Source organism: Orcinus orca, chromosome 10 (assembly GCF_937001465.1).
Source record: "Orcinus orca chromosome 10, mOrcOrc1.1, whole genome shotgun sequence".
NCBI lineage: Eukaryota > Metazoa > Chordata > Mammalia > Artiodactyla > Delphinidae > Orcinus > Orcinus orca.
The window spans coordinates 8,242,489-8,255,690 of record NC_064568.1 but is presented as its reverse complement, the minus strand read 5'-3'; the positions used below and the strand labels follow the sequence as shown (position 1 = coordinate 8,255,690).

General features: G+C 50.4%; 1 protein-coding gene across 3 annotated transcripts in view; it reads left to right on the top strand.

Moving 5' to 3' along the window:
* The window catches only part of LMCD1 (LIM and cysteine rich domains 1), a 57,946-nt gene extending 46,104 nt beyond the window's left edge, over positions 1–11,842 (top strand). For all 3 annotated transcript variants that reach the window (XM_004274787.3, XM_012534816.3, XM_033437219.2), the window contains 2 exons: positions 9,332–9,547; positions 11,190–11,842. In XM_004274787.3, coding sequence (XP_004274835.1) covers positions 9,332–9,547; positions 11,190–11,348 — 375 coding nt within the window. In that variant the 3' untranslated portion in view covers positions 11,349–11,842. The remainder of the gene's footprint in view (positions 1–9,331; positions 9,548–11,189) is intronic.
* The last annotated feature ends 1,360 nt before the right edge of the window (positions 11,843–13,202 follow it).

Here is a 13,202-nt window from a genome sequence, read left to right as displayed (position 1 = left end):
TCTGTCCTGCTGCTGGGCAGCCTGTTACAGTCGTGCCCTTCCTTGGAGACCCTGGCTGCCAAGTCCTCCCCCCAACCCCAGGCCCCTCCACCAGCCTGTCCAGACCAGAGGAGCATTATCGCCAAAAGGCTTCTCCAAGTCGCCTGTGTGGAATCCCCACCCACGGGCTGAGCGCTGGGTGAAGCCGGGGGGCGGTGGGCCAGCTGGGTGATGGGAGCCGCGCCCTCTGAGCTGACCCATCCTCATGGCCGGGACTCTTCACTTACTCGGATCTGAGTAAGGCCCTCCGCCAGGCCTTCCCACGGGCCCCGTGACAGGACGGGCGGCCTGAAATCAGCCGTGGCACGTCTGGGAACGAACCCCAAAACTGCGGCCGCCCATGCCGACCTCAGGGCAGGTCCCTGCAAGTGTCATCCTGACCCTGAACTCAGGAGAGGCCGTGGCATGGCAAATGCCCTGAGAGTCATCCCACTTCATGAGGAAACGCCACGGCACAAAAATCCCAGATACTAACCAACCGCTGTCACTCCCAAAGCAGCCCCTTTAAATCAGTGAGGCCAAGTAAAGACACCCCACTATTTAGCCTCTTTCCCTGATCTGCCCCTCTGTGTGTGCGTGGAGCGGCGAGGGTGGTGGGGAATTGTTACTTCACTGCAGGCTCGTTCATCTCTTTGAATCCTCCAAATGACCGGCAAGACGGCTTGGGGTCGTTACGCCCATTTCACAGACGTGGAGCCTGAGGCACAGAGAGGTTAACTGGTTTGCCGGTGAGGTTCCAGCCCAGGTCCTTCTGCGTCACCAGCTCTGCGGGGTCCCAGCAGGGTGGGGACAAAGCAAGGGCACGTGCATTTATGTTTGTTGGGGTGGGTGGCAGTGTGCAGAGTTACTCCCAGCCCAGCCTGGTGAAGAACTTGAGGGCCTCTCGTCTGCGAGCCAAGAACAAGGGAAGGACGTGCCTGCCCCGCCCCAGTCCCAGCCACCATGGGTTCTCGGGGGTCTTGGGGGCTTCGAAGTGTTCCGTGGCCGTGGAGCTGCCCACCCCAGCAGCCCAGACCGTTCCACAGCAGCACGGTGGGGCCCCATATCTGCTTTCCAGGCCCCCACTCCCGACCTCTCCCACCTGGATGGATCCTACGTACACTGGACCTCAATGCTCGGACGGTGAACAGCTCTACCAGACCATTTCCCTGCGTTTAGAAAGTCTACTGGATGTTTTCTCCGAAATTAAATATACCAATTTCCTGGGCATGGTCATCCTGCCCAGGAATTTCCGCCCTTCCCTACACCCCAAACTTGTAACCGAAGAAAGACGAAAGAAAGCCAGGACATAGCATTTAATGTCATCTCCGCCCTTTCGTAGTTTTCATTCCTGCCGGGAGACCCCAGCTCCTGCCTCATGGGCCAAGCTGCGGCCCCAGAGAAAGTGATTAAGAGGAGAACAGACTGAAAGAAGTGAAGACATTGCTGGAAGTCCTAAAGATGTGTTAATTTGGTCCCAAATTACAGTGTAACGCCCCTGCCCCCTTTCCCCACAAGAATGCACAAAGGAGGGACCCGAGGTGTGGGTCCCCTCCCTCCCACGAGGTGGGCCTCTCAGATGGAAACTTAACAGCCGCTGGCGGCTCAGCCCGACTCCAGCCCCGACAAGGGACATACTTGTGGGCGAGGGACTTCCAAAGCTTGGTCCGAGCAGATGTTTGGCTTGTGGGCCGGCAGGCTGGCTTTCCTGCCAGCCCCTCTCTGCGAATTTGAAACCACTGTGCGCCCCCAGGCCTGCAAACCATGCCTGAGCTGGAGGACAGAGGATCAAAGGAAGCCCCCCCCCCCGGCAAACTGCCATGGTTACCAGGCTTCTCAGCATCTGCCTACCACCTTGTTCACAGGGGAGATATTTTAATGACATTAAAGGAGATTTTATTTGCCACAGAAAATTCCTTTTATCCTGCTTTTTATACTATAAATACTTTGCCGTGTTGCCTCATAAGGCTTCACAACTATCTTTCCCCCCCCCCGCCCCGAAGCGGGCTACGTAATAGTCCATTGACTAAAACAGGGGTTGGCAAACTCTTCCTATAAAGGGCAGATCGTGAATATTTCAGCCTTTACGAGCCACGAGGTCTCAGTCATAACCACTGGCCTCTGTCCTTGTGGCACTGATGCAGCCAAAGACAATACCTCAACAGATGACCAGGGCTGTGTCCCAATAAAACTTTATTTGCAAAACCAGGCAGCAGGCTGGATCTGGCCCCAGGGATGTACTTTGCTGACCCTGGAACTAGAAGAACCATAAAAAATGGTTTTCACCATTTATGAATGACCTGGGCTTTGTTCCGTTTTATTTTGCTACTGGAGGTTACTTGGGGATGCTGATAATTCTGAGGATAGTGTCATCTGCCATTCGTTGACGACCTACATCGTGCCACGCAGCACGCCAGAGGCTTCACACGGTGGTTTCATTCAATCCCAAGAACTACCTGGCAAGATATATCATCCCCCTCTCTAGTTGTCTAGCTGGTGAGCCGTGAAGCCAGAACTGGAACTCAGGCCTGCCGCACCTCAAACCCCGCACAGACTCCAAAGGACGGCAGCTCCCGCTTCCAGAGCCCCCGTGTGGCCCAGACACCTTGCGAGGCCCCTGCAACAGAGATGACCGCACGTAAGCCTCGTCCCTGCTCATCAGCATCCCGCTGTAGGGATACACTTGTCAAAGCCGGATTCGGGAACACCCCAGGCTGACCTTCTCTCGTCCAAGTGTCGCATTTGGGAAGCCTTCCTGGCCCCATCCTCCCCCTTCACCAGATAACCAGTGAGGGAGACGCGGTTAGAAATGCCTGCATTCTGCCTTGCTTGGGAGAGAGCCCCTCCTCAAGGACCTGCCCCTAGAAGATGCGGGAGACAAAGCACTGGTGGGCCCACAGCACTGACCCCACGTGCAAAGCAATCCCCAAGATCAGGGCCCACCGTGTGTCACAGATGCGGAAACTGAGGCTCGCAGATCCCCCCAGATGAAGCTACGGCGGGACCTCGTGCAAAGGCCGGGACCCTAACCGCAGCGCCTGCGGCCACCCACCTATTCTGCACCACAAGGAACCTCGGGAAGGTGCCCGTGTGGGGCAAGAGAACGCAAGAGGCTAAAGATGCCAGCCGTGACACTGGGCCAGAAAAGAGGAAAAAAAACCCAAAGAACTGCCGATAGACGAGGCTGCAAAGCAAAGATGGTGAATAATCGCCATAAGAGGAAATGGAGAGATGCTGTTTATAAATAAATTGTTGAGTATTTGTGTTGGAAAGAACCCAGTGCCTGAATTCAAGGCCCCTGAGTCAATATTTACTGTATTGTAATGGTGCGCTTTTCACGAGGCAATCTGGGTTTAGACTGGGGAGGCCTTTGGATAAGGGCCTTCCAGAAAAGAACCGCATGATTGGAACAGAACTGCTGGCAGCCGCGGCAGACGGATTACGGCTGGTTTACCGGGCTCTCAGCATCTGCAGATCTGTCCCTGGAGGCCAGCTCGGCTCATCCCTGGAGACAGCTCTTTGGCCGTGGAAGCTGGGGCCACCGTCCTGAATCTGCTGCTTCCTGAAACACTTTGTGTCTTGGTTACTTCCATTTCAGAAGCCTGAATAACTCTGCGTGCCCACGTGTGCTGCTCCTGTTACCTGGGGCCGCACAGCAAACCATCCTGAGATGCTGCGGCTTAGAACACCTGTTCCAAGTCGTCTGTTTTCTCGCAGATCAGCAACCTGGGCAGGGCTCAGCGGGAGAGCTTGTCTCTGTCCCTGACATCTGGCCTTGATGCTTGGAATACAGATACGGCTAGGGCTGGACCAGCAGGGGCCCCGGCCTCTCCCTCTATCTCTGTGTTTTCTCCGTGTGGCTGCCCTCGGATGCGGGTCTCAGGACTCCCAAGAAAGAGCCCGTGGAAGCTGTGTTGCCTTTGTGACCTGCCTCAGGGATCTACAGCATCCCTTCCACCACATTCTTTTCTACAGAAGCGAGTCACTACGGCGGGACCATATGCAAAGAAAGGGAATACGGGTATTGGTTGGAGGAGGGTCCAAGAAGTTGCCGGCATCATTTCCACACCTCACGGCGGAGGGAACCCCAGCCCTGCAGGGTCTGAGCTTTGCAGGCAGCTGAATCTAGAATGCTCCTCAGCTTTCTCAGTGCAAGTGTTTACAAAATCCCGAAGTACAGAATATACAAACTCTTTCATTTAGACGCTTGTGATGAAGAATCTCTCACCACTTGAACAGGGCAAGACAGAACTTCAGTGGCACCAGGAGAAACGTCACATGTGTTCTACCTACGACAGGTCTGTGCTACAGCTCCTTCCCCCAGAGGGACCACAGTCTGCAAACTAGGTTACGAGGCAAAGGCTGGACAGATTCCCATGAGAAGGCTCTAGTTTTAGACAGTTGGGAGTCTGAATGAGAACCCACTGACATGCTAATGATCAATGGTCTTCTCTGTGCCTTTTAGCCTAGTTCCAAAGGACTTCTACTCGACCAAAAGTGGCTTCTCTAGAGGGGAAGTCACCTGGGAATGACCACATTGGGCTTTCTTCAAAATGGTCTAGAATTTAAGCATACCAGGAATTCAAGTTGGCTTTTGCTGTCATGGAAGCTAATTGGTCATGTCATTTTTGCTGAGTTTTTACATAAGGTCATGTTCAAACGCTCTATGACAGTGGGTCTCGAAGTGCGGTCCCCTGACCATACCAGCATCCCCTGGGAGTCTGAAAATTCCCCTGCCCCCTCCCAGACCTACTAATCAGACCCTCGGGGTGGGGAGATGCAGCACTCTGAGCGGCCCTCTAGGGATGCTGGGGCAGACTCGAGGCTGAGAACGCTGTCTTGGAGGGGGTGGGATGGGAGAGGGAGAAAAGCAGGCCCACCAAGGCGGGCACTGATTGTAGCTGAGTCTGGGGTAGTGACAGAAGATGAAACTCACATGATGTGATTCTCTGGCCTTGCACAGAGGGAAAGAACAGAGATGGAAAAACACAGAGCTCATGGGTGGGAGGAATGACCTCTTGCCAAGCTACGTGCTCATGGTGCTATTGAAAGGAACCCAGGCCTCCAAACCAGAAGCAGATGCTGCCTTCGACGTCTTTGTCATCTTAGGAAATGGATTTAGCTCCTCAACTTTCTATAAGGAGGGCTTTGTAGGGATAACAGGAGATTTTTGCTAATTATTACTGAACACTTGTCAAGTTCATTAATTCTATTATCTCATTTAATCCATGCAACAGACCTGTGATGTTCCGAGTATTATTTGACAGGTGAAAAAACTAAGGTGCAGAGAGGTTGGGGAACTTGCCCAAGGTCACACAGCTAGCCCCCCTCTCAACCACCCACTGCAATTTAGAAACTGTAAACCTCCCTTCCAAGGATGGTAGGAGAATAAGTTTGTGCAGAGAAGGGCAGGACCAGGATCACAGGACACCAGGCAGGCTGGGCAGTCGGACTCTTGGTTGTGAGGCTGCCCCTAGTGGCTGAGGGGCCACCAGCTGACAGAGCCGAGACACTGTCAGATCACTTGTCCTTTGAGACCACAGGGAAGGGGGCATGGAAAATAGCTCAGAGGCCAGAAGAAGAAATTGCTTCCTGATGCATGTTGACAGGACTCATTACTCTGACAGCATGTTTCCATAAAACGTCAATGACACTGTTTGCTTAAAAAAGGACTGGCTACTGGTGGTAACAGGGTGCACAGCCAGGGATGCTGGGGGACAAGGAGGGAAGAGACACTCCTCAGAGAGCCTCTTGACAAAGCCCATTCAGACAGTGCTCCCAGAGTTATCCCCTCACCGTGCAAACCACGCCCCAGCACTCCAGAACCAGCAATGGCTTCCCACTATCTCCAAAGCGAAGTCCCAACCCACAGTTCAGAGTCACCTGTGATCACCCCCAAACCGCTTCCTGACCTCACATCCCTCTATTTCCTTCTGTGGGTTGCGGGCGCCTGCTGGTACCCACCAGACACATCCAGGTGCATTTATATCCCTCCCTTTCCCCACTTCTGTGCTAGGCACATCTGGAAACTTGGAGTCAGGCGCCCCACTGATGTGTCCTGGTGATACTCGACCAGGTGTGGTGGATGGACAGTAAGCCCCTTCTGTGTGGGAGGAAAGGGGCCGGAAATTTCATTCTGTGAAATTTAGAAAGACAAACAGACAGAAAATTCACTTGCTTCTCAAACAGCCCTCACCAGACAGTTTACACTTCTAGAGATGTGACAGTCAATGAACGCGGATCCATCACCTATTTTTGGTTTGTTTTGTTTGTTTGTTTTTAATTTTTTGCCACACTGTGAGGCTTGCGGTATCTTGGTTCCCCCACCAGGGATCGAACCCATGCCCCCTGGTGTGGAAGCGTGGAGTCCTAACCACTGGACCACCAGGGAATTCCCCATCACCTATTTTTGGTTCAGACCCTCTGATGAGTTCCAGGCGAGCTGGGGCTCAGTCACATACAGAAGGACAGGGTTCACTTTGGTGAAGGACTCACACCCATCATTCTTGTGGGCATAACTGAGACCAAAACTCCAGCACGTTCTAAGGAACATCATCGTCAGGCAGCCAGGAGCAGTTAACCAGACACACTCCTCACCTGAACACGAGCTCAGCCACGACCGTGCTTAGGGACCACACTCAGTACGTGGACGTATTCTGTCATTTGGTTTTCTTTCCCCAATTGCCACCATTTTAATTTTTATTTCCTCTTTGTACACAAGAGTGTATTAAGTATGCAGTTAAAGTATGTAAAGAATTCCAAGTGTTTAGGCTCTGAATATAGGCCTCTTCATCTTTACACAGCAAAACAATAAATATCTCTTTTTGGGCTGACACATAATTTGTGCTTAGTAAGACAGAGTGTTCATCTCAAGCCAGGGATCAGTAAATATTTTCTGTAGAGGGCCAGGTGATCTACCTCTCAGGTGTTGTGGACCACGAGCTGGAGTTGATGGTATCACGTAGGTACTTTATGTAACAAGAGAGAAAATAAATATCCACAAATTTTTTTTGAAATTCAAAATACAGTAGTATAATTAAGACAGGTTTCTGCAATACAGGCCATATTAGCTAGCTCAGGCTGCCATAACAGAACATCGCAGGCCAGGTGGCTTAAACAACAGAAATGTATTTTTTTCCCAGTTCTGGAGACTAGAAGTCCAAGATCAAGGTGCTGGCAGGGTTGGGTTCTGGTGAGACCCCTCTTTCTAGCTTGCAGAGGGCCACCTTCTCACTGTACCCTCACATGGCCTCCCCTGTGTGTACACCCAGAAAGAGAAAGAGACAGCCATCCATCTCTGGTCTCTCTTCTTATAAGGACACCAGTCCTATTTGATTAGGGCCCCACCCTAATGACCTCATTTAACCTCAATTAACTCCTTAAAGGCCCCATCTCCAAATACAGTCACATTGGGGGTCAGGGCTTCAACATGTTAACTGGCGGAGGGGCACCATTCAGTCCAAAACCCCGGTCTACTATGAGAAGAATGGAATTCTTTTTTGGGAGAAAACATTTCACTAAATTAGAGTTCAGATGTAAAACCCATTCGACGCTGATGGTTCCTACAAGAACAGGCAGAGGCAGGTAGTTTGCTGACTCGATGTAACGGCCGCACGGTGGAGCAGAAAGAACCTTGGCTTTGGGGTCAGGCTTGGCCTGTGTTCAAATCCCAGCTTTGCCTTGCGTCAGCTATTGCTACCCAGCAATCACTGAATCTCTGTGAACCTGGGTTTGGCCATGTCTGGGGGGAAATACAGGTCTCCTTAAAAGGGAGATAAGTCTAGAAGGGCAAGTAACTCTCTCGGGTTTCCGTAAGGGTGTCAGTCGGGAGGGAAAACACCTGAGCTGGACACACAACTGCCCCAGGGAGATGCCAGCCAGCATCATCCTCGTCATCAGAGCTCTGAGGAGGGGAGAACTCCAAAACGACTGGATTTTACAGATGGAGGATGTCGTCTGGATAGGACGTGATGAGAACGGCCGTTTAGCTCTGTGGTCTTCCTCCCAGGGCAGTCATGATAATAACATCAGGCAAATCCCAACTGAGGGACAGTCTACCAAATATCTGACTGGTACTCCTCCAAGGTTATGAAAAACAAGGCAAGTCTGAGAAACTGTCACAGCCCAGAGGAGCCTAAGGAGACATGATCGCTACCTGTAATGTGGGATCCTGGATCCAGTCCTACAAGAGGAAAAGGACAGTGGGTAGAATCTAAGCACATCTGGATAAAGTTTGGACTTCGGTTAATAACAACATATCAATACTGGTTAATTGATTGTGACAAGTACACCATATTAACGTAAGGTGCTAAGAACAGAGGAAAACACGTGCGGGGTATACGAGAATTCTCTGTACTATGACGACAATTTTTCTGTACGTCGAAAACTGTTCTAAAATTTTAAGTTTATTAAAAATGAATCCTCCATAGGTAAAAGAGCCATTCAAAGTGCCAGGTGGACCGGTGGGTTTTAATGTAACCGGGATGGAAGGTTGGTTGATACTCTACACTAACTAACCTTCGAGAAACTAACACTTGTCTAATTTTGATGTAATAGCAAAGAAAAATACTCCACAGTTATCTAGAAAGGCTATTTAAAATGCCTGCCTCCCTTTTTCAATTTCTAATCAGTGTAAGGTCACATTTTTTTCATCTGTTTCAGAGAAAACCACATGATGCAAAAGATAAAAAGCTAAAACAGTTATAAGAATCGAGAGATCCTCTACTGAGCCAGTCATGAGAGATTTGCAAAAATGTAACCAATGCCACACTCTGACTCAATTTTTCTGTTCTGGAAAATATAGTTATTTTTCATTACAAATATTTATGTTAACATGCTGTTGGTTGACTATTTTTTAATGAATTAATAGTTATTTAATTTTTTTCCTCAGTTCTAATTTCTTGTATGGTAAATATCAATAGCTATTACCCACATGAACAAAAACTCTTTGGGCTTCTCAAAAATTTTTAAGAGTCTAAAGGGTCTTGAGAACAAGAAGTGTGAGAATGACTGTGCTAAACAAATATTGGGTTGGCCAAAAAGTTCATTCAGGTTTGTCCATAAGATCTTACAGAAAAAGCCAAATGAACTTTATGGCCAAACCGATACTTTATATAGAGTCCTCACAACTACCTACTAGGTAGGCAGTATTATTATTATCCCACTTTGCAGATGAGAAAACTGAGGAACAGAGAGGTACAGTAACTGCTCAAGGTCACCCAGGAAGTAAAGAGACTGGAGTTGAAACTCGAACCCAGGTCACGATGCACTCCTGACTACCTTGTGTCCTGGGGCTCCTCCCCCACCCTTCCAGGTCTGTGAGCTCTGCAAGGGGGTGGCCCCCGCCGACAGCCCTGTGGTCTACTCGGACAGGGCAGGCTACAGCAAGCAGTGGCATCCTGCCTGCTTCGTGTGCACCAAGTGCTCCGAGCCGCTGGTGGACCTCATCTACTTCTGGAAGGATGGGGCGCCCTGGTGTGGCCGTCATTACTGCGAGAGCCTGCGGCCCCGGTGCTCCGGCTGCGACGAGGTGAGGACCAGTGGGATGGGCACCCCCAGACTGCAGGAGGGGACCCAGAGGCCCAGGGGAGCGTAGCTTCGTGATGATGTGATCCACAGATAGGAAAACTGAGGCTCAGATCCCCCTTCACACTCTCAGCCTCTGTTTTCCCATCTGCAGAGTGGGGCAGAAATTAGTTCCCACCCCCGGGCCTGTTGGGATGGGTCAGACACAGAGGACCTGTCAAGTCTCATCCTTGGCACAAGGCTTGGCACTAAGTAAGGGCTCAGAAGAACATTATGGGCTGCCACCAGGAGGCAGATGACCCACATTCAAACTGGGCTCTGCATCTGTGAGGCGTGTGTGTCCCTAACCCCTGTGCTTCCGTTTTATAACTTACCACATGGGAGGGTAACAGTGCCCATCCCATGGAATTGCTGTGAGGATAAATGAGATCGTGCCTGAAAATGCTTGGCATGGGGCCCAAGTAACTAAGAAGTGGAAGCCGCTGTGAGTCTCAGGGAATGTAATACAAGATGATACAATAAAATCATGGAGCAGTAACATAACACAATCGGACAGTTAGGAGATGCCGTGAAAGGGGTTCAGCTCTCCAACATGGGTTTAGACTAGAGAAACTCTAAGGTGTATGAATAGTGACAATAATGGCTATGACAATAATAACTACCGCCTGCATGCCTTTGGTGACGAGAAACTCACTACCTTCATCTGTGGCACATACGAGGGTTAGAAGTGTCTTCCTCACTTTAAGCCAATATCTGCCTCCTCCCACTTTTCACGTGTTGGTCTCCATGTGAAGTTAAGACCCTGTAATCGTCCTACCTCATACCTGTGTGGGCAAGGATGTTACAGAAGGAAAAGGGCTGTCAGCAGGCCTGGTCCCACCCACCTCATTTCTGTGAGATCAACAGTATGCTCGCGGTAACACCACCTCATCCTAATGTGCTACAGACGTTGTATGTGATGTGCCGTGACATCTCACAACAGTCTTTCAGGGACAGAGAATCATTATCTCCATCTGACATTTGAGAAAAGTGCAGCTCAGAGAGGTCAGCGATAAGCAGAAAGCATTGACTTTGTCTCTGTTGCCATTCCGAGTACTCCATCTGTAGCAACACACGCGGCCCTCATAAAACCCCATGGGATGGGTAGTATTTATATCCCCATCCTACAGATGTGGAAACTGAGGCACAGGGAGGTTGAGTAATTTGCCCAAAGTCATGCAGCTGGTATTTAAGTGAAAACACGTACCTGGTCCCTGTTTGACCCCAAAATCAGAAAGCACATTTAACCAGTATGCTGTTCTGCTCTCTGGTTCCTCACCAGATTGTACAGATGTTCCTTTATTCCAAGCCCAAGCAACTGGGCTTTGGATTTGGCCCAGACAGCATCATAGATGTCAGATACGTAAAACCTGTCAATAGCGGAGGATTTTTTTTTTTTTTTGGATCCCGGAAGCTAAGATGCAACCATGACCTTCGCCAAATACTGTACTTACTGTCTTAGATTTATGTCAGATTTCTCCACTGAGGCATTGAAAGGTCAAAACAAGCATGGGGGACGAGGGACCACCATCTTACGGCTTGTCTCCCACGCCCTGTCTACTAGGGACAAAACCTGAGCTGAATGATTCTTCTGCTCCCCTCCCCAGATAATATTCTCAGAGGACTACCAGTGCGTGGAAGACCTGGCCTGGCACCGAGAGCACTTTGTCTGCGAGGGCTGCGAGCAGCAGCTGGGCGGCCGGGCGTACATCATCTCCAGGGCTCAGCTTCTGTGCCCAGCGTGCAGCAAGTCCAAACGCTCCTGAAGGGCTGTGCACCCACGGCTGGAATCCACAGGATCCCACCGAGAAGCACAGCCACGTGTGCCAAGGCCATCCTAAGGGTCTGGCGAGACAGCCAGCAAGCAACAAAAACAGTGATCTTTCTTCAGTGGATATATATACATACACACACATATTCTAGATCGGGTGGGGAGGGATCCTTGAGGGTCAATAGTTTCAAAGCCGGAGATGTTCTGAGAAGTCTTAGGACGCAGTTATTTTGTTTTTGCTGCTGTTGTTGTTTCCCAGCTACCAACGAAACACATCCTGCCCGGGCTCTCTAGGAGGAGTTTCCCAGAATGCAACTCTGAGTGATCAAATCACACAGCTGGAGGATGCGCATGCTTTCTCGTGAAGCTGGGGGCTCCTCCAGGAGCAGCCTGGGATCTCGTTTGTTGCCTCCCTTTCAAATGGAATTTGAATCTTAAATAAAAAAATGTTGGCATGATAAACATATCAATAAAAGTTTTACGAAGTTCGCACATGCCCTGATCTCATTATTGACACCTGGCAGTCATTTCACGGCATCTGTTTTGCGCCAAGATCCTGAGTGCCGGTGCTAGCGGAAGGCACTGGAAATGCAGGTGTGCCTCTTCATCAATTGTGTCTCATCAGACTCCTTTGGGGACTGAAGGGTCTCGGGGCAGAACTCCCATCCCCCCAGTTCCGGGTACCCCCAGAGCACTGATGGAAACGAGCATGTCGTGTTTCATGGGACACCTAAGAGCAGCCTCTTGAAAACCGGGGAGCAGCAACTCAGGTGTTCTCCAAGTCCCGGCAGGTGACGAGTGAGCCCCTCTGGGTGGAAGACCAGGCAGGGGACTCAAAGCAACCAAACAGGGCCACCTAAGCTCAACCAATGGGCGCCACATGGGACACGGTGGCCAGTGCAGGCCAACCTGAAGAAATATGGCTTTTAAGAGAAATCGCTCCCTTTTTTAAACGTTGCCAACGGAACACTGAATGAGCCGAACAGAATAGCTCTTCGGGTGAGGCTGTCTCTCTTTTATGGCCTCTCTGTGCACTTACAGTCTCCAAATTCGTTTCCTCCCCACAATTTCAGAAAAAAAGACCTTTCTTTTTCTACTGTGGATATAAAGGTGAAAAAGACCTGAGGCTTAGGAGCTCACAGTCTCATCAACACGGCCTCTCTTTCCTTTTTTTTTTTTTTCAGTCATGCCATGAGTTCCCCGACCAGGGATCAAACCCGCACCCTCTGCATTGGGAGTGCGGAGTCTTAACGGCTGGACCGCCAGGGAAGTCCTGGCCTCTCTTTATTAAACTGCCCGTCTATTGCCCAGTTTCTTTCATTTCACCACCCACATTTTGCTCGCATTACCTCGTCTACAATACCACCATTCATGTGGTTTGCAAGCTGGACGAAAGCTATTGCCCTACCCTTCGCAGGTGTTTTTCTGCTTCCAGCTCATCTCTCCAGCCCCCGTGTTTCTCTGCCATGTCCACCTTCTCCAAGAGGAGCTTTCGGACCCATCCTTCCAGGATCCCTGTTGCCCCTCAACTTAACAACCAAGTCCTCGTCCTGACATGTGAGTCCTTCCAACACTTGGCTTAGCTGTCCTTCTGGTCTTAAAACCCTTTCTTTCTCTAGATTTCGACTTCCCTATTTCACGTAAACATTCAGAAACTCCTTTTGATCAAGACCCTCTCCCCTGCCACCACTGCCCTGGTCTGTGCTGGGTCCTTGAAGACCCATTCCTTCTACAGAAATTCTACCTGTCCGAGAAGGAGCTTCTGAAACATAACCTGCTTCTCAGCAGCCCTCCCTGAAGCGCCAATGGAATAGGCACCTGTTCATTCCCTCATGCATTCATTCACAAG